Consider the following 21,241-nt stretch of genomic DNA (forward strand, 5'->3'; position numbering starts at 1 on the left):
TATCTATATCGATGACTTGGATGAGAATGTACAAAACCTGAATAGTAAGTTTGTGGATGACACTAAAATAGGCGGTATTGTGGACAGTGAGGAATGTTATCAAAAATTGCAGCAGGATCTTGACCAGATGAGGAAGTGGGCCGAGAAATGGCAAATGGAGTTTAATATAGATAAGTGTGAGATGTTGCATTTTGGAAATTCAAATCCAGGTAGGAATTTCATGGTGACTTGTAGGGCCTTAAGAAGTGTAGTGGAAGAGAAGGACCTTGGAGTTGAGGTGCACAGTTCTCTCAAGGTGGAGTCACAGGTAGACAGGGCAGTGAAGAAGGCTTTTGGCATACTGGCCTTCATCATTCAGGGTATTGAATAAAGAAGTTGGGAAGTTGTACATGACATTGGTGAGGCCACACTTGGTGTACTGTGTTCAGTTTTGGTCACCTTGTTATAGGAAGGACGTTATTAAACTGAAAAGAGTGTAGAAGAAATTTACAAGGATGTTGCCACGACTCAAGGGACTGAGTTATAGGGAGAGGTTGGACAAGCTAGGACGTTTTTCTTTAGAGTGTAGGAGACTGAGTGGGGAATCTTATAGAAGTGTATAACATCATGAGAGGTACGGATGGGTTGAATGCACTCATTCTTTTTCCCAGGGTTGGGGTATCAAGGACTAGAGGGCATCAGTTTAATCTAAGAGGGGAAAGAATACATGGGAACCTGAGGGGCAACTTTTTTTACACAGAGGGTGGTACGGAAATGGAATGAGCTGCCAGTGGAAGTTGTTGAGGCAGGTACATTAACAACATTTAAAAGGCATTTGGATGAATAGATGGATCAGAAAGGCTTAGAAGGATATGGGCCAAGTGCAGGGAAATGGGCTTAGCGTGGATGGACATTTTGGTCGGCACGGACCAGGTTGGGCCAAGTGGCCAGTCTCCGTGCTGTAGGACTCTATGATTCTAAATAAGCAATACAAATTTCACCATATAAAAAAACTCACATGCATAAACAACAATTCAATTCATTTAAACCACCCATGCAATTAGTCCCTTGTGAAAAAAAAACAAACACGCACCACATCACAGACGGCTAATCCTTTAATAACCTTTGAGGTGATAATGATAGATTGTGGAAAGCAGTCAACAATTAATAATGCTACAATGGTAGCACTTAGGATAATATCAACAAATAGCCATTCAAGTTGTTAAAGCAGATACTTTCAACTCCCAGACACTGGCAAAATGGCTTTCTTTCTTCAATTTCTTAAAGATCAGGTTATTAAAATAATGTGACACCTTGACAGTTCTACAGTGCTCTATATTTTCAAAATACACTCAATACAGCACAAAACCTTGAGCCAGCAAAAATTGTGCCTATTTGAGCTCGTCATTGTATGAGGCAGATCTAGTGAGTTTGGTTTTTGCACATATGGAAGGCTAGATCCTGGTCAAGTTGGTTTGAGAGATGTATTGGACACTGTTCATACCACCTGACTTGGAGGATCTTGCAAAGGGACCACTGGTGGCTCTTCTCCAATGATTTGAGGCATCAACTCTTAGCTCTTACAAATCTCTGAAACATGTAGAAGCTTGTCATGACTAACAACTTATTTTAACAGTGGGGCGAGCGCAAGTCTTTGTGGCAGCACCATGGTCTGAACACTGGCACTTGTTCAAGCAAGAGATCACTGAGATGTCCATAACACTGGCACCATATAAGTACAAATGACTGCTTGACCAAACTCCTTGTAGAATGAACAAGATGAGATTCAGTGCAGAGAAGTAGGCGGTAATGCATTTTGGTCAGAGGAACACCGAAAGACAATATGGAATGGAGAGTAAATTCCAAAAGGGATGCAGCAGTATACCGAGCTGGCAGCACCTGTGCAAAGGCAATTGAAGGTGGCAGGACAAGTGTGGTGAGCAGTAAATAACGCATACATTGTTGTTGCCTTGATTAATAGCAGGGTAGAGTACAAGAGCAAGTATGTAATGTTGAACTTGTACAAGACACTTGTTAGACCTCAACTGAAATATTGTGTGTGGTGGTGGATGCCACATTATCACAAAGATGCAAATGCATTGGAGAGAGTGCAGAAATGATTTACTAAAATATTTCCAGGTATGTGAAACTTCAACTGATAGATTGAAGAGGTTGGGATTGCTTGCCCTGGACAGAAGGCAGCTGAAAGGAGATTGATAGAGGTTTGTAAAATCATGAGCCAGCTGGACAGAATAGACAAGCTGAAGCTGTTTCTGCTTATAAAAGAAACAAGATTGAGAGGGCATATATTTAAAGTGACGTGCACACAAAGCGAAGATGATGTGAGAAATTTTTTTTTCACACACTGTGTTGTTACTGCCTGGAAATGTGGTGGAGGCAGGTTCAATGGAAGCATTCAAAAAAGCATTGGACGGTTTGTTGGATAATAATTGTGTGCAGGGATACGGGGAAAAGGCAGATGATTAGAACTACAAAATAGTGCTGGTGCAGATATAATGGACTGAATGCTCTCCTTTGGCATCGAAACAACACCAAAGAGGCCAATATCCAGACACCAAGTTAGCCTTTGTATACACATGCATCGTACTTGACACTGGTCCAGCTTCCTCAGAGCCAGCTGTCAGAACCTCTAACATTCCTGTTTATATCTGTCAGCTACGGCTCCTTGATTGGACCTGGTTAATAGCCCCAGTCAAGGGACTCATTCTATGGAGGTCCACCTTACTGACCTCATTACAATCACTACATCCCTCCCCATCTGAGTCCAGGGATGTAGGCCTGTTCTTTCTCGTGTAGCATCTCCGGGGGCATTTTTGCACTGAGTCCGGTTCCTTCGACTCAGACTTGAATACGGGCGGCGTGTTCTGGACTATTGCCTGCGACTTCTCTTCTTCAGGCAGTAAAGGAGAAGAGGTACGCCATCTGCTATGTCCATCTCAAACTCCAAGGTTTCTTCGACACTAGATGGAGGGGGAGTACCCACGGCTTCCGACAGCCTTTCTGGCTGTTCTGAGGCACTGGGTATGTTTTGCTCATGCCCCGTTTGAGAGTTTGCAGATTTCATGTGGTCCACATGGTTGTTCTGGATCGCCTCACCTACCTGAACTTTGTAAATCACGGGAGCTGACCTCACATCACCCATGCAGATTTAACCTGGTGTGGAGTCTTCTCCCCATTAGCAACTCTGCGGGAGCTATCCCTGTAGTTGCATGAGGGCTGATCTAATAATCAAATAGGTACTGGGACAGTTTGGTTTCGAGTGAAGCTGTGAGCTGTTTCTTTAAGCCTGCAATTTGGACTGCTGTTTCCACCTGACCATTGGAACTGTCCTTATGTGGTGAATGCCAATTAACTTTAGGAAATACTCAAACTCCTTGCTAGTAAATGATGGTCTGTTGCTTGTGACCAACACTTCAGGGAGCTTGTGTACTGCAAAAGATGCTCGCAGCTTTTCTATCGTTGACCCCATGTTTGATGAATGAACTGAATGCGCATCCAACCACTTTCAGTGGGCGTCCACAATGATTAAGAACCTTGAGCCCATGAAAGGGCCGGGGTTTATCCAGCTATTCCAATGAACATGGGGGAGCTGCTGCCGGTAGCTTTGTCACTGTTAGCACTCTGGGCACCACCCCACCAACAAGGCTACGTCTGCATCCAATCCTGGCCACCAGATATAACGTCTTGGCAACATCTTTATTTTGGACACCTCTGGATGACCTTCGTGGAATTCTGCCACTATCTGGCGGTGACCTTTGCTCGGGACAATCACTCTTGCTCCCCATATTAAAATGTGATCTGGTTTTGCCAAATCTAGAGAGGTTTCAATCTGGATGTGATGACCCTTTTGTCTCCACTATTACCACCATCTCTTTTAGTTCAGCCAGGAGCAGATATTTTTGTGTCCAGAGTCTGATATTGTCAGTGGTGAACAAAAGGATGTCCAGAAAGTTTAAAACCTGAATGGAGTCTTTGAGGGGAGGCAACACTGGTGGTGTATCTGGTAGCGGGAGGTGGCTTGAGGGATCCGCATTTGCTACTTGGTTTCCCGGATGGTGTTCTAAAAGGTAATCGTACACACTTAGACTAAGAGCCCACCCTGAATTTGACCTGAAACGCATGCAAACACAGACAGAATGTACAAACTTCCACAAAGACAGTCGCCCAAGTTGGGATCGAACCTGGGTGCCTGGCACTGTGAGGCAGCAGAGATAACCGCTGAGCCACCATGTTAAAGACTGGTTCTGCAATCACTGATACAGCTGCAACAGGCATCAACCTCCATTAGAACTTGGTGACTATTTAACCAGATGTTTATTTTGAACAGTTCTGATTATGATGTTGCTAAGCAATTTAACTGTTCCAACCCAGACGTAGGTAGACTTTTCAGGGTGTACACTCTCCTAGATAACGGCCTACGAGTTCTCTTACTCAACTCAGGCCTAGTGAGCCTCTTACGGTGTTCACTCTGCATACCAGCAACAATTACAATGGCTTGCCAACCCAGATCCTGAAGAAAATGTTATCCGTTTGGTCAAGGCTTGGCTTGGTTTTAGGGTTTTGCTGTGGGCTGACCTAGAGTCCCTCCATTCAGGATATGTCCTGAGTGAGACTATGCAATTGTCTTCACTCAAATGATGTCCCCAGAGTTCAGTTGACCTCGCTAGGGTGGTGTTCACTTCCATCGGTATACCCTGTATACCGTATGCTCCATTTGCCACATTTTCCATTGACAGAGCCAGTTGTAGTGCCTGTTGGGCTTCAGCTAGTAGGCACTTTTGCATGGTTATTTCATTAATCCCACATACTAAATGGCCTCTCAGCATCTCATTAAGGGCTAAACCAAAGTCACATGCCTCTGCCAGTCATTTTAAACCAGCTAAAAATACTGATTTGGATTCCCCGGACTCGAACAGCTGCGTAAAACTGATAGTGTTTCAGAATTAGAGGAGACTTGGGGTCGTAATGTTCTCTGACCATATCCATCAACTCTTAAAAGATTTTAGTATTTGGTGCCTCAGGAAAAAGCTGCAGATCCACAAGCTGTCAGGAGAATTATCTGCTTCTTTTCATCTGCCCCAATGTCATGTGCCTGAAAAAATAATGCACTTTCTACTCAGACTGGGCCCAATCTTTGATGGCAAGATCGAATGAGTCAAGCTTCCCAATAAGGGCATGATGCCAGAAATGCTTACCCCCAACTCAAAGACGACTGTTGCGAGTGAATTTCTTCAGTTTTGTTTTTACTGTTGTCGCCACAGGGGCCAGTATCCCATCACCAAGTAACCCTTTATTGATGTGCATAATATTTGACACTGGTCTGGCTTCATCAGAGCCAAATCTCAGAGTGAACAGAACCTCTGACACTCCTATTTATATCTGTCAGTCTGGGCTCTCTTATTAGACCAAGTTAACAGTCCCAATTGGGGAACTCTTATTCTATGAGGTCCACCTGGCTGGCCTTGTTACAACCACGACAGGCACCGTAATAATTCTGTGGCCTCAACCATCTCCATCACTGTGGCTCCAAACAGAAGGAATATCACAAAAAAATTATCAAACGTTTCAAGGATGCCACCAATACTGCCCTTCACAATCAGCCAACCTCCCAATCTCGAATTATCAGGAGCTATACTAAGGCTTTTGTACCTGCTTGGCCCTAAATTACACCTATCATGAAACATCATCATGGAGAAAATGAGGAAGAGATTCAGGACCTCTGCTGAAGAGAAAAGCAGCACTTCTGCAAGTAGTTGAAGATAGTAGTACAGCAAAAATCCCATGAAATAAAGAATACATGGTGGGTTGAAAGAGCACAGGAGATTGAACTACTTGCAGGCACTGATGACAAACCTAATTTTTTCATCGTTGTCAGACAATCTATGAAGTTAGCACTCAAAGGTCTACCCTGCTAAGAATCAAGAATGGAGGGGTGTTCATCAACAATAAGCAGTTCATGGGTTTTAACCTCACTCATGAAGTCCTTGTGTCTTTAAACTTCACTTCCAATATGCAGGATGTTGCACTTACACATATTCAACTTCTTTCGCTACTATTTAGTCCAAATAAGACATCTGTTGAGTTCCCTTTCTCAAATCTTTGCTGTTTTATTCAAGTGGTTTATCCACATTTCCTCCCAATGGCCCAGTGTCATTGTTAAACTACCTTGGGCTATTAGTGTATGACTATATGTGTTTGTACATGTATATAGTATATATAATAGAGAAGGGGGTAAAAGTCCTTCAGGGTGTTTTCAGATTGTATAATGCCAAACGTAACCTCAGTCTTGGCAGTGTAGGATTCTACATTGTTTGAAATTTTGCTAAAACACTATTATAGACATCTTTAATCAATCCGTTCTGACATGTTATGAGACAACTATAGGGATGGTAAGATTTGAACCCAGGTCCAGAAAGACACTATTGTACATTGCACCTTATAAGCTAGCAGCCAAACATGAGTCTTAAGCAATTATTTTGACTTTGCACATTCTTTCTCATTTATAGGTTTCAATCCTTCCTTTCAAGAGCTGCTTTGATCCCCTTGAAATGCTTTTAACTTTTAATACAATTAAGGATAAATCAGGCTACCTAATATATGCGGCAGTAAAGGACCTGATCTGTCCTGATTTCAGTCAGGCTGGTGATTGGGTTATGAAAGCATTGCAGCACCTGTGGCCCAGTAAAAGGGAAAACAGTTTCTTACTTTGGTTGTGTGCAGTGATCATCCTTGCAATGTTTGTATGCTTATCGAATTAAGATACAATTAGGCCTGATTGTGACAAAAATAGAAATTGCTGGAAAAGCTCAGCAGATCTGGCAGTATCTGTGGAGAGAAATCAGAGTTAACGTTTCGGGGTCGAATGACCCTTCCTCAGAACTCTGATGGCAACAGTGATTGCGGAACTCAAATTCAGTCAAGGCAAAGGAATGAGTAATGGTTGCTTGGTGCCGAGAAAATTAGGTCCAACCTAAGAATCGAAGCCTTCAAGGGACGATCAGGAAAATCTTGAGAATAAATTAGATTATATCCTCTCTTCAAAGATCATTTTGGATGTCATGTAAAATGTAAATAGGATGTTTATGAAGTATTTTCATAAGAAACCATAGGTAATACACAATGTGCTGTGGTGAGTTGATATAGTGTTAATTCAAATCCCAGACTGACTAAAGAAAGAGCTTCTGTGATAATTACTCCCAGCTGGTGAAAGTGAGTTAAAAGTTGGAAGAAATTTCATGGGTTAAATCAAATCTTCCAATCCTCTACTTTTTCAAGTTCCTATAACTTTGTTATGTACTGGTTCCAATTAATTATCTTATCATTTTACTGTACATTGTAAATTAAACTTGATTATTGTTTACACATCTAGAAGACTACAATAATTCAAGAAATATTCTGTGAAATCCTGATGGACAGTTATTGTCTCTACACATTTTCACTGTGTAGTGATGTGAATGAAACTGTTGGAGAGTTGTAGAATTTATTCCAACATCTACTTTTTTTTCAAAAAAAGGCTGCTGAAATACCATTAGATAAAGTACACTATACTGCCAGCTTAAATAATGGTAGAATTACAAAAATGTGGCAGCTTTTCTTTTCTGTACTTGGTGTTTCATGAATGCTAAAATCAAAATATAAATTAGAGGAATCCAACACAAATTGCAATGCTGCAATTTTTAAATATATGTTTTCATCATTGCTGGTTATCACAGAAATTAAATGAGTTACCACAGAACCTTGCTTCAACGCACTGCTGCTAATATTCTTTGTAAGCAACACTTGCAGTGTGTTGTCACAACACCAGTATATGATCACTTTTAGCAAATCATTGCACTTCAAGAACAGGTCATTACCGAGGATCCACATTTGCTGTTGCTTCATCGATGATAAGTATTTTACTTTTCCTGAGAACTGCTCTGGCAAGGCATACAAGTTGTCTTTGTCCAACGCTGAAATTGGAACCAGCTTCGGCAAGTTCTGTCATCATCTTATTTGGCAGTTCTTCGACCACCTCCTTTAGCTGCACCTATGAAGTGAATCATACAATTGAACAGCATAGTATTAGAATCAATTTAAAGAAAGTCAAAGAATGCTTGCAGTGCAGTTTACCGTTGGTCTTTCTGCAATTTGTATTTGAAATGGAATACAATGTTATTTACATGCTCATTAAATACCAAGGATCCCAATACTTGTGACAGAGGATTTTTGAAAATTTCCATCATGTTAAGAAATAGTTTTGGAACCACAGGCAATTTAGAGCTCAGCTATTTCATAAATATCCTTCTGATTCAATGAGATAGCAAAGTCCAGAAGACCATCGGATACAGGTGCAGAACTAGGCCATTCAGCTCTTTGAGACTGCTCTGCCTTTCCTTAATGGCTGCTTTGTTTCTCAATCCCCATTATCCTGCCTTCTCCCTGTAATCCTTGGTCTACTTACAAAGCAAGAACCTAGCTATCTCTGTCTTAAATACACGCAATGACTTAGCCTCCACAGGCCTCTATAGCATTGAGTTCCACAGAATCACCACCTGCTGGCTGAAGAAATTCCCTTTTGCCTCAGTTCTAAAGGGTCGTCCCTTTACTGAGGTTGTGCCACCTGGGTCATGGTCTCTTTTACTGGAGAAACAATCAGCATGTCCACCCTACCCAGGCCTATCAGTACTCTGAAAGTTTCAATGAGAACCCCCCACATCCTTCTAAACCCATAGTCCTCAATTCCTCCTCATATGACAAACGCGTCATCCCTGGGATCATTCTTGTAAATCTTCTCTAGACCCCTCCAACGCCAGCATACATTTTCTTATAATGGGGCCTAAAACTGCTCATGATGCAGTCTGGCCAGAGGTTTGTACAGCCTCAGCAGTACATCTCTGCTCTTGTTTTCTAGCTGTCTTGAAATGAATGCTAACAATGCATTTGCCTTCCTAACTGTCAACAGAACCTGTGCATCTTAAGCTTAAGAGAATCCTGAATTAGGACTCCTAAGTCACTTTGTGCTTTAGATTTCTGAAGCTATTCTCCATTTAGAAAATAGTATATGCCTCTATTTCCACCAAAGTGCTCACACTTTCCCACATTGTAGACTATCTGGCACTTCTTTGCCCACTCTCTTAGCCTGTTCAAGTCCATCTGCAGCCTTCCTGTTTCCTCAATAATACCTGTCCCTCCACCTGCAAGTGTTATCTGCAAACTTATCAACAATGTCGTCAGTTCCTTTGCCCAGATCATTAATGTATAACATGAATAGTGTAAGCTGAACACTGGACCCTGCGGAACTCCACTAGTCACTGGCTGCCATTCTGAAAAAGATTCATTTATCCCCACTCTCTGCCTTCTGCCAGTCAGCCAATCTTCTACCCATGCCAGTGCCTTGCCCCTAATATCATGGACACGTTGTATTTAGCAGTCTCCTTTGTGGCACCTTGTCAAAGACTTTTCTGGAAATCCAAATACATTACATCTACTGCCTCTCCTTGGTCTAACTTGCTCGTTACTTCCTCAAAGAATTCTAACAAATATTGTCAGGCATGACCTCCCCTTGCCAAAGCTGTGCTGACTTCACCCTACTCTACCATGCACTTCCAAATACTCTGCAATCTCATCCTTAATAATGGACTCTAAAATCTTACTGAGGTTAGGCTAATGGCCTCTAGTTTCCTGTCATCTATTTCCCTCCATTCTTAAACAGGGGTGTTACCAGTTGAACAAATACTTTGGATCTGTCTTCACTAAGGAAGCCACATTTAATATTCACGAAATAATAGGGGACAGAGGGTCAAACGTAAAAAAGGAACTGAAGGAAATCCTTATCAGTTAGGAAATGGTTTTGGAGAAATTGATGGCATTAAAACCCAATAAGTCCCCAGGGCCTGATGCTCTGCATCCCTCAGTACTTAAGGAAGTGGCCTTTGAAATAATGCATGCATTGGTAATCATTTCCCAGCATTCTGTAGACTCGTAAAGAGTTCCAATGGACTGGAGGATAGCAAATGTAACTCCACTCTTTAAAAAAGGAGGAAGAGAGAAAATGGGGAATTATAGACCAATTAGCCTGACAATCAGTGGTGTGGAAAATGCTGGAGTCAATTGTTAAGGATGTAATAACTGAGCATTTGGAAAGTGGTGACAGAATCGGTCCTAGTCAGCATGGATTCACTAAAGGGAAATCATGCTTGACAAATCTTCTGGAATTTTTTGAGGATGTGACCAGTAGAGTAGACAATGGCGAATCAGTAGATGTTGTGTAACTTTCAAAGGCTTTGACAAGGTTCCACACAAGAGTAAGGTTCCACACAGATGAGTAAGGAAAATTAAAACTCATGCTTTTGGAGGTAATGTATTGACATGGATAGGGAACTGGTTGGCAGACAGAAAGCAGAGAGTGGAATAAACGGGTCCTTTTCAGAGTGGCAGGCAGTGATGAGTGGGGTGCCGCAGGGTTCAGTGCTGGGACCTTAACTGTTCACAATATACATTAACGATTTGGACCAAGGAATTGAATGCCATACCTATAAAACTGCAGGTGACACTAAGCTGGGTGGCAGTGTATGCTATGAGGAGGATGCTAAGATGTTGCAAGGTCATTTGGACAGACTGGCTGAGTGGGCAGATACTTGGCAAATGCAATATAATGTGGATAAACATGAAGTTATCCACTTTGGTCACAAAAGCAGGAAGGCAGATTATCATCTGAATGGTGGCAGTTTAGGAAGAGGTGAGGTGCAACAAGACCTCAGTGTCATGGTGAAACAGTCGCTGAAGGTTACCATGCAGGTGCAGCAGGCAGTGAGGAAAGCTAATGGCATGCTCTCCTTCATAGTGATTCTTGAGTATCAGAGTAGGGATGTCTTGCTGCAGTTATAGAGGGCCTTGGTGAGGCCACACCTTGTCTGAGGAAGGACATTCTTGCTATCAGGGGAGTCTAGCGAAGGCTCACCAGACTGATTCCTGGGATAGCAGGACTGACAGATGAGGAGAAACTGGATTGAATGGGCTTGTATTCACTGGAATTTAGAATAATGAGGGTGGTTCTCATAAAAACATATAAAATCCTGATGGGACTGGACAGGCTAGATGCAGGAAGAATGTTCACAATGTTGGGGAAGTCCAGAACTAGGGGTCACAGTCTAAGAATGAGGGGTAAGCCATTTAGGACTGAGATGAGGAAGAATTTCTTCACTCAGAGAGTTGTGAACCTGTGGATTTCTCTCCCACAGGAAGCTGTTAGGGCCAGTTCATTAGAAATATTCAAGAGGGAGCTGGACATGGCCCTTATGGCTAAAGGGATCAAGGGGTATGGGGAGAGGGCGGGAATGGGATGCTGAGATTGCATGATCAGCCATGATCGTACTGAATGGTGGTGCAGGCTTGAAGGGCCAAATAGCCTACTCCTGTACCTATTTTCTATGCTTTTATGTTACATTAGCCACTTTTCCCACCTTCCCTGACTCCAGTGATTCCTGAAAGTTTACCACCAATGTCTCTACAATCTCCTCAGCTTTGACCATCTGAACTCTGGAGTGTAGTCCATCTGATTCAGGTGACTTATCTGCTGTCAGACATCTTAGCTTCCCCAGAAACTTCTTCTTAGTGAAGGCCACTACACTCACTCCTGCCTCCTGATTCTCTCGAAGTTCTGGTGCGTTGCTGGTGTAAAACTGATGCAAAGTAGTTATTCAGTTTCTCTGCCATGACTTTGTTCCCCACTATTTTCTCTAGCCTCATTTTCCAGTGGTTAAATGTCCACTCTTGCCTCTCTCTTACCTTTCAGATATCTAAAAAACTCTTGCAACCTTCTTTCATATTAATAGCTAGCTTGCTTACTCTCATCTTTTCCCCCTTTATTTCTTTTTTAGTTGCTCTCTGCTGTTTTTTTAAAGGCTTCCCAATCATCTTTGGGCAGCATGGTGGCTCAGTGGTTAGCAGAGCTGCCTCACAGTGCCAGGGACCTGGGTTCAATTCCACCCTCGGGCGACTGTCTGTGTGGAGTTTGCCAATTCTCCCAGTGTCTGCGTAGGTTTCCTCCGGGTGCTCCGGTTTCCTCCCACAGTCCAAAGATGTGCAGGCTAGGTGGATTGGCCATGCTAAATTGTCCATAGTGCCCAGGGATGTTTAGGTTAGGTGGGTTAGACATGCGAAAATGCAGGGGTAGGGGAATGGATCTGGGTGGGATGCTCTTCGGAGGGGCGTTGTGGACTTGTTGGGCTGAATGGCCTGTTTCCACACTGTAAGGACTCTATAATTCTATGATCTTCTCCACTTTGTATGTTTTTTCTTTTGTTTTTATACTGTCCCTGACTTCCCTTGTCAGTCGTCGTTGCCTCATCATTGCCTTAATATGTTTCTTCTTCCTACTTGGGATGAATTTCTGCTTTGCCTCCCAAATTACCTCCAGCAACTTGTGCCATTGCTGTTCCACTGTCTTCCCTGCTAGGCTTCCCTTCCAAATAAGTCCAGTCACCTCCTTCCTCATATGTTTGTAGTTAACTTTAGTCAATTGTAATACCGTCATATCTGATTCAATCTTTTCCCTCTCAAACTGCAGGTTGAATTCGATCATATTATGGTCATTGTTCGCCTGGGGTTCCTTCATCTTCAGCTCCCTAAGTCTGCCTCATCACACTTCACCCAATCCAGAATTGCCTGTTCCGTAGTGGGCTCTACCACAAGCTGCTTCCAAAACCCATCTCGTAGAAATTCCATAAATTCTTTTTCTCGAGGTCCGCTACCAACCTAAATTTCCTAAGTCCACCTGCATACTAAAGTCCCCCATGATCATTGTACTAGTGTCTTTCTTGCATGCAATTTTTCCTTCTGATTTATTTTCTTGCTCACATCCGGACTACTGCTAGGAGGCCTCTACCAAACTCTCATGATGGTCTTTCTTCTGATGCAGTTCCTCAACTCTACTAACACCTATGCTACATCTTCCAACTCTATATAATTTATTGCTGTTGACTTAATTTCATTTCTTACTGCACTGCACCCTTCCATCACCAATCTCAAATTTGTTAGACAAGTTCAAGGGTTGAGGGTCCTTTGGTACCACCTCCTGGACAACAACTTCTCTCAGTAAAAGAAACAATTAGGACTAAAACAAGAACAGGCTATATATAGCTCAGCAAATTAACTCAGAAGTAAATGCAGTACATTTTTCCAATCAATGCTTAATAAATTAAAGAACTACACTATTCCTTTCCTGAACCTCAGCTATCAATGGACTAATGGACCGTAACCTCTGTCTTCAGTGAAAGAGCAATATCCAATATCAAACAAACTATCAGAAGTTGTGTGGTTTGCTTTTATTTATGATTTGATATTTTGACATGAGACAGCTGGGGTTAGGCTTCTGCTGCTATCCCAGCTCAGGTAATGCGGTAGCAGGTAAAAAATGTCTACAGAGGATCTTATTTCTCAATTTGTCATCTGTAGTGCCCTGCTCCCCTTGACTACTTTCATCGCTTGAACTGGACCAGAGAAAAGGGAAGCATTGTACAAAGAGGTGGGAGGTGAGCAAGACAGCAAGACGCCTCACAGCACCATCCTCAATTTCAGCATTGTTGGGAAAAAGAGGATCAGTGACCTCTTGACATGGAGTATAAATTGTTATTCCCTTTGTGATTTCTTATTCTTGTGAATTTGCCATGATCACTTGAAGACAAAAGTTTTGCCAGCATGTCTTTATTCTCAGCAATACTCAAGTTCTGGACAAGTTCTCGGTTTCCTCCCATAGTCCAAAGATGTGTAGGCTAGGTGGATTGGCCATATTAAATTGCCCGCAGTGTAGTGGTGGGAAATGCAGGGATAGGGTAGGGGATGGTTCCGGGTAGGATGCTCTTCAGAGGGTCAGTGTGGGCGCAACAGGCCGAATGGCCTGCTTCCACACTGTAGAGATTCTATGGATTCTATTCTATAAGTAAGCAGCCTCAAAATTTCCCCTCTCCAGCATCAACACCTCCCACTGCAAGGTTATATTGGAAAGTTGGGTTCGAAATTCACCTTTTTCACATCTGCTCCTGTTCCCATTGCTGCCATTGAAAGGGATTTAAAGAAAAGGTGGTGGTGTAAAGAATCAAATACCACTCTGAGGCAAAACAACATACTAAAGCATCAAATGACACGGGTTGAGCTCAGAAACAAAAAACAGGCAGCCTTACTGCCTGGTGTGTATTACAGACCCCCAGATTGTAGAGGAGAATTAGAAGATCAAACATGTAGGCAAACTTCTAAGTTGAGCAAGAACAGTTGGGAACTTCAACTACTCAAATATTAACTGGGTTACAATGTGAGAGGTATAAAAGGACACAAAATTCTTGAACTGCATTTACACAAGCATTTTTTAGCAAGCGCATTACAAGTCCAACAAGAGAAGATGCAATCAGGAAATGAAGATAGGCAGATGGATGACCATTTTGGAGAAAGCGATCATAATGTAGTTAGATGTAGCATCATAATGGAAAGGGATAAAGATAGAACAGGAGTAATAGTTCTTAATTGAGGTGGGGGGTTGGTGGGAAGGCAAACTTGACAAAGCTGAGAGATAGCTGGGAAAAGCTATAGCTACTTCAAATGGTACAGCTACTTGAAAAGTCAGTGACAAATTGATGCATTAGTGACAAATTGATGAAGACTTATGGGCACAATGTAGACGTGTCCTGACAATAAACAAAAGGGTAATACTATCAAATTAAGAGCAAGCAGATGATTAAAAAATTCTCCTTTGACTCCTTCTTTCCCTTCCTCAACATCAGTTTCATTTCTGGGGATAAGGTGGCCACCAATATCTATTAATAACCCACTGATTACCACAGTTAACTTGACTGCACATCCTCACATCTTGCTTCCTGTAAGAATGCCATTCCATTATCGCAGTTTCCATTGCATCTATTTTAATGATGCCACCTTTTGGGGGGGTGGGGGCACTCAGAAATGTTCACCTCTTTCCTCAACTAATGATTTCACGCCATCACGGTGTGACAATGCTGTGACTTTATGAGGTTATTTTGACCTGCTTTTTTTAAAAAGAGAGATTGAATGAGAGACACCAAATAGCCGGTAAGAGAGTAAACAGCTTGTGAGGCCTTGGTTTTTTTTTTAAAGTTGGAACAATAGAAGCAGCCTGAATGGAGGTAGTTGAGCTCCCACAGAACCAGGGATCTTTAGTTTAGCTTTCAGCAGTTGCCATTGTGGTCTTGAGGAAGTGAAAGCTATTCTTTCCCTCCCTTGGTTACAGTCATAAGCTGGGGTTCTCTGCCTGCTGGGGGGAGTTGCATGTCAAACAATCAGCATTCTGAATTTGCCTTTTGCTAAGGGTGTGTTTATGGGATGTTACTCTATTGGAACAGTTATTGTTTAGTAGTAAAATAATCTATTATTCTGTTAAGATTTCCAGTGGAGTTATTTCAAAGTTCTCTTTCTTTTGTTGTATTTTAACTATAGTGTTTGAACGAATTATGTTTTGCTTCATATCGTGTAGTTTGACCAATCAAATTGCATCTGGAACACAGTACCTCACATTCACCTTTGAAATAAGAAAATGTTAGGGCCTAGGCGGCCTACTTAATATATTTTGAGGGGATCTGGTCTGGTCCGTAATGATGGTTGACAAAACCGTCAGCCATGTCTGACCAACTGCCCTCACCTCTTCTTTTCCCTCCCACAATGCCAACTGGGCCCCGCCAGCCTCTGTACCCAAAGCATCATAAGCGTATTTCTGCCACCTCCAGCAGGATGCCACCACCAGACACACATTCCACTCCCCTTCCTTGTCAGCATTCTGCAGGGACTACTTTCTGTCGGGATTTTATGATGCTATGATATTCTCTGGGACTCCCTGGTTTGCGCCTTATCCACTACCGACACCTCCCCATAACCCCATGGCACGTTTTCCTGTAATCACAAAAGGTGTAACACTTACCTGCTTATCTCCTCCAGCTTAGTTATCCAAGGTGCAGACACACCTTCTAGATGAAGCAGCAATTTAGCTGTAGTTCACTCAATCCATTCTACAGTACTTGCTACTCGCAATGTGGTCTCCTTTACACTGAGACACGAACACAGACTGGGTGACCGCTTTGCAGTCTGTAAAAGTGACCCCAAGTTGCTAGCCACTTCAACACACCATCATGTTCTCACACCACCATTTCTGTCTCAGGCCTCCTGCAGTGCTCCAGTGATGTTCAACACAAGCTGCAGCAATAACACCTCATTTTCTGCCGAGGTACCTTACAGCCTTCAGGACTCAACACTAAATTTAACAATTTCAGAACGTGGAAACCCTCTCTGTGTTTGTGACCCCATCCCCCCACCTCCGGACCGTTTTATATGGGGGACTCCAAACATTTATACTTCTTGTTAGCACCCTATCTAGCATTTAGCTCTCTCTTGGTTATCGTCAGCAATCTCTTTGTTTACCTGTCCTTTTTTTTTCACTCTCTAGCTCCATATACTCTATTCACTTCCCCTAGCATGAATACCATCCTTTCCCAGCTTTTGTTTAATACTGATGAAGGGTCACAGACTCAAAAACTCTGTTTTTCTCTTCACAGATGTTGCCAAACCTGCTGAGTTTTTCCAAGAACTTTTTGTTTTTGTTTCAGGTGTCTAGCATCTGCACACTTTTGCTTTTATTATTGATTAAGGAAAGAGTTGGCCTGTCAGAGATGTACATGATAAGTTGGACGTGGATGCAGAAGATGGAGGCAGGTTTTTTACTTCGTATTTTTTCTCTGTCTTCACAAAGGAGAGGGATGATGCAGATATCCTGGGAGATGAATAGGGTGCAAACCAGGTACATACCCATGAGAAATAAATACAGGGTATCCAAAACTGGAGCACCATGCATGTCTAAGGATATTGACGAGAAGATAAGGAAGAAAAAGGAGGCACCTGATGCATACTGGAATAATAATAGGAAAAGAAATCAGGAAGAGTATCTCAAACGCAGGAGACAGGCGAAAGCTGGAATAAGAAAGGCTAAGAGGAAGCATGAGGAAAGGATGGCAGGCTTGCTAAAACAAATATTGAAATGTTCTTCAAGCATATTAATATAAAAAGATTAGTGAAGGATAGAGTGGGGCCCATAAGGAACAAACAGGGTAAGCTGCATACTGAAGCAAAGGATATGGCAGAGGTACTAAATGAATATTTTGCTTCTATCTTTGATAAATTGGAAGATGGTGACAATGGCCTATTTGAAAACAGCTGTTGAGCAACTGAGCAGTATAGTGAAAGCTAAAGAAGTGGTGCTAAAAAGGCTGGCAGCAGTCCAGGTAGAGAAGTCACCAGGGCCAGACGGGATGCATCCTAGATTGCTGAGAGAGTTAAAGGAGCAAACTAAACTAAAGTAGCAATTTTCCATGCTCTCTGAACACAGGATTAATATCAGTGGACTGGAGGATTGAATAATGACACCATTGTTTAAGAAAGGGACAAAGAATAACCTAGGAAACCACAGACCTATCAGCTTGACACCAATAGTGGGAAAACAGATGGAGACAAAAATACGTGATAAAGTAAATATATGCTTAGAGAGAAAAATAAGTTACGACTAGACAGTCAACATGGCTTTGTTAAGGGCAGGTCATATCTGACAAATGTAATTGAGTTATTTGATGAGGTGACACAGGCAGTAGATCAGAACACTGCTGATGATATTTCATATTTGGACTTTCAGAAAGCATGTGATATGGTGTCACATGGCAGGTTCAACAGCAAATTAGAAATGTTTGGGATTGGTAGATCCTTGGCAGAATGGATTAGATACTGGCCAAAAGACAGAAAACAGAAGGTAGGGATAGATGGGCATTTATCAGATTGGAGACAAGTCAACAGTAATGCTCCCCAAGGATCAGTGTTGGAGCCCTTTCTTTTTCTGATTCATACAAGTTATTTGGAGTTGGGTATTGAGGGAAAAATCTCTAAATTTGCAGATTATACTAAACTGGGGACAATGGTGAATTGTGAGGATGATGCTGGCTGACTTCAGATGGACATTGACAAGTTGGCCAAATGGACAGACACCTGGCAAATGAATTTCAATGCAGAGAAATGAGAGGTAATGCATCGGTGGCGCAATGGATAACGTGCCTGACTAGGGAATCAGGAGACTGTGTGTTCGAGGCACAGATGCAATTCGCAATTTCCTGAGGGCAGTATGGTGGCACAGTGGTTAGCACTGCTGCCTCACATTACCAGGGACCCGGGTTCAATTCCACCCTCAGGCGACTGTCTATGTGGTGCTTGCACATTCTCCCTGTGTCTGCGTGGGTTTACTCTGGGTGCCCCAGTTTCCTCCCACAGTCCAAAGATGTGCAAGTTAGGTGGATTGGCCATGATAAATTGCCTGTAGTGTATAGGGTGGGAAATGCAGGGATAGGGTAGTGGGGTGGGTCTGGGTGGAATGGTTTTCAGAGGTTTGGTGTGAAATCAATGGGCCGAATGGCCTGCTTCTGCACTGTAGAGATTCTATGAAAGAAACATGAAGAGACAATACAGGCTCAATGGTACAACTTTGAGGGGAGTACAGGAGCACAAGGACCTCAGGGTTCACATGCATCATTCTCTGAAGGTGGCCAGGCGAGTCAAAACAGTTGTTAAGGCGGCTTACAAGATCCTTGGGTTTATAAATAGAGGCATAAAGTACAAAAGTAAGGAAGAGATACTTGACCTCCGTAAATCATTGGTTAGACCACGTTTGGAGTATTCTGTTCAGTTCTGAGTGTCTTATTTAAGGAAATATATTGAAGTTCAGACAGAGTCCAAAGGAGATTTACTGGAATTATACCAGGAATGAAGGAATGAAGGATTTTAGAAACAAGGAAAGATGAGAGGGATTGGGTTTATTCTCCTTGGAGTTGATATGATTAAGGGGTGACCTTGTTGAGGTGTTCAAAATCATGAACAATTTTGACAGGGTAAAGAAGTATATTCTGTTTCCACTGGTTGTTATGTAAGTAACTAGGGATCACAATTTCAAGATTGCCAGCAAGCAAGCTGGGAGTGAGATGAGAAGAAACTCAAGAGAGTTGTTAGGATTTGGAATAGACTCCCTGGGAGAGTGGTGGAGACGGATTTCATAGGAAGTTTCAAAAGAGAGCAGGATATGTATTGGAAAGTGATGAAGTTAAACAGCTACAGAGATAATGCTGGAATTGGAACTAGCTGGGTAGCTATTTTGGGAGTCAGATATGATGGGTTGAATGGCCTCTTTATGTACTGTAAAATTCTATGATTCTAGTTAAACGAGAGGAATGTGAAATATTCGATAAAACAAGCACAATGAGAAGGGAAGTAGTGAAGGGACTGACCTCCTTTAAAGTGGAAAAACCACCATGGCTGGATGAATTATTTTTAGGGCTAAAAGAAAGGCAGGGAGAAAATAGTGAATGTTCTGAGGATCAATTTCCAATCCTCAGTAGATGCATGCGAGGTACCAGAGAACTGGGGGTTTGCAGATGTTCCTTAATCGAAAAAGGGTGCAAGGAATAGGCCTGATAGGAATGGACAAATTGCTAGAATCAATACTCTTAGATAGGATTCAATGTGACGTTCTCCAATTCTACATTCAAGAACAACTCGAAATACTGAGAGTTTTAAAATCTTGAGATGAGTTACTAACAGGAATCTTTTTACAGGACCTCAATTCAGTGACATAAAATGTCTTTCTACTTTGATGCATTTGCGTTTGCAAACAGTGCAAGGCCATATTATTCCCTATCTTTGGAAATGACAGAAGGTGAGGAAGAAAAAGGGAGAGAGAGATTTATGTGGTAATAGGGTGGAAAAAGACGTACATTGCTGCGACTCCTGGTTCCAGATTCATGCTCTTAGTTTATGAAACTTTGTGATGGCTTTCCGTAGCAGCCCTTTCAAATATTACTTGTTGTCCTAGCCGGAGGCTGTTCAGCATCCAAAACGAAGGCAGCTTTCAAACGTTCTCCACAAAATTGACTGGTAGTGTATATAATAATGTGCATGAACCAAGAACATGTCAAAGCAAACCATGTATTTAAAAACACTCTGTTTGCAAAGCACAGGATGATTTTCCAATGCACTTCTTACCTCTTCCAATGTATTCCATAGTGCTTCATCACTGTGCTCATCAAAGGGATCCAGATTCTTTCTTACGGTACCAGTAAATAAAACTGGGTCCTGATAGCAAAAAAAAAATAGATTTTTGTATTTTGCACTCATGGAATAGAAGGCTATTTGATCAGTCAGGTTCATGAGTAAAATGCATATGAAATGTCAAATTCTCAGCTCCATCACAGAATGACTGACTGTATTAAGTCTGCATGAAAGGTTACCAGAGTGAAGTCAAATTACAAGTCAACCTGGAACTTTGTTCATCTCTGTGCAGATGCCGTTTAAACTGCTGAACATTTCTAGCAATTTTCTATTTTTATTGTTATAGCCCTTTGAGGATTAAGGAAGATCACTTCATCAGTGCAAAATAAACTTTACCCTTACTCAGCAATTTCACATGAAAGATCTACTTCATGTCTAGCTTCTTACTGAATCTGCAAATGTGAAACTGTTGTTTGTTCCTTTGTGTCAACAATAACTGATACGATTATGTAGTCTAGTCAATGGGTAAACTTCAAAGGACAATTGGATTAAAAATATCTAATTTTCTTTAGCAATTAGTGAAATTTCTAAACTGTCTGATTCAATTTTCAACCAGAAGATATTTAAAACAAGCACAAGTTATTTCAATCATTACACAACAGAACATGCTTAACAAATTAATCTATTTTATGAAGAGTGTCAACGATTTAACAAAAACACCAACATCTATAGGAATGTTTATTTCTTGAATACACATATTTATGTATAAAAAGTAAACAGAAGAAAAAAGTACATGGAACCTCCATTTTAAAAGTATCAAAGCATTTGTGTAATGAAATAAAATGAACTAATGTTCATGTAATAAACAGAGCAGGTTGTAAATACGAGCATCATTTTTCATCAGGTGATTTGTTAGTTTATTTTAATTGCCCTAGCATTTAATACAATACAAAAATATCTCTAACTGTGTTATCAAGAGTGGCTTCAGTGTAGATGGCACTGATATTAGAAGAATTAATGTTTTATAGTCCAATGTTATGAGATAAATACGTGAAGTATTTGGATTAGACAAAGGGCTGTTAAAAGAGAAAATAAATTTACTATCTCAAAGACACACCTCAATGTTATAAAAAATAAAAACCTGAAAGCACTACGGATGCTGTAAATCAGG

General features: G+C 41.7%; 1 protein-coding gene across 1 annotated transcript in view; it reads right to left on the bottom strand.

Annotated features, from left to right (window-relative positions):
* The window catches only part of abcc4 (ATP-binding cassette, sub-family C (CFTR/MRP), member 4), a 458,391-nt gene that overhangs the window by 46,660 nt on the left and 390,490 nt on the right, over positions 1-21,241 (bottom strand). Inside the window, exons 27-28 of the mRNA XM_048598320.1 lie at positions 20,065-20,154; positions 7,854-8,026 (exon numbers count right to left, since the gene is read on the bottom strand). Coding sequence (XP_048454277.1) covers positions 7,854-8,026; positions 20,065-20,154 — 263 coding nt within the window. The remainder of the gene's footprint in view (positions 1-7,853; positions 8,027-20,064; positions 20,155-21,241) is intronic.

This window comes from Rhincodon typus, chromosome 6 (genome assembly GCF_021869965.1).
Source record: "Rhincodon typus isolate 14 chromosome 6, sRhiTyp1.1, whole genome shotgun sequence".
NCBI classification, from domain to species: domain Eukaryota; kingdom Metazoa; phylum Chordata; class Chondrichthyes; order Orectolobiformes; family Rhincodontidae; genus Rhincodon; species Rhincodon typus.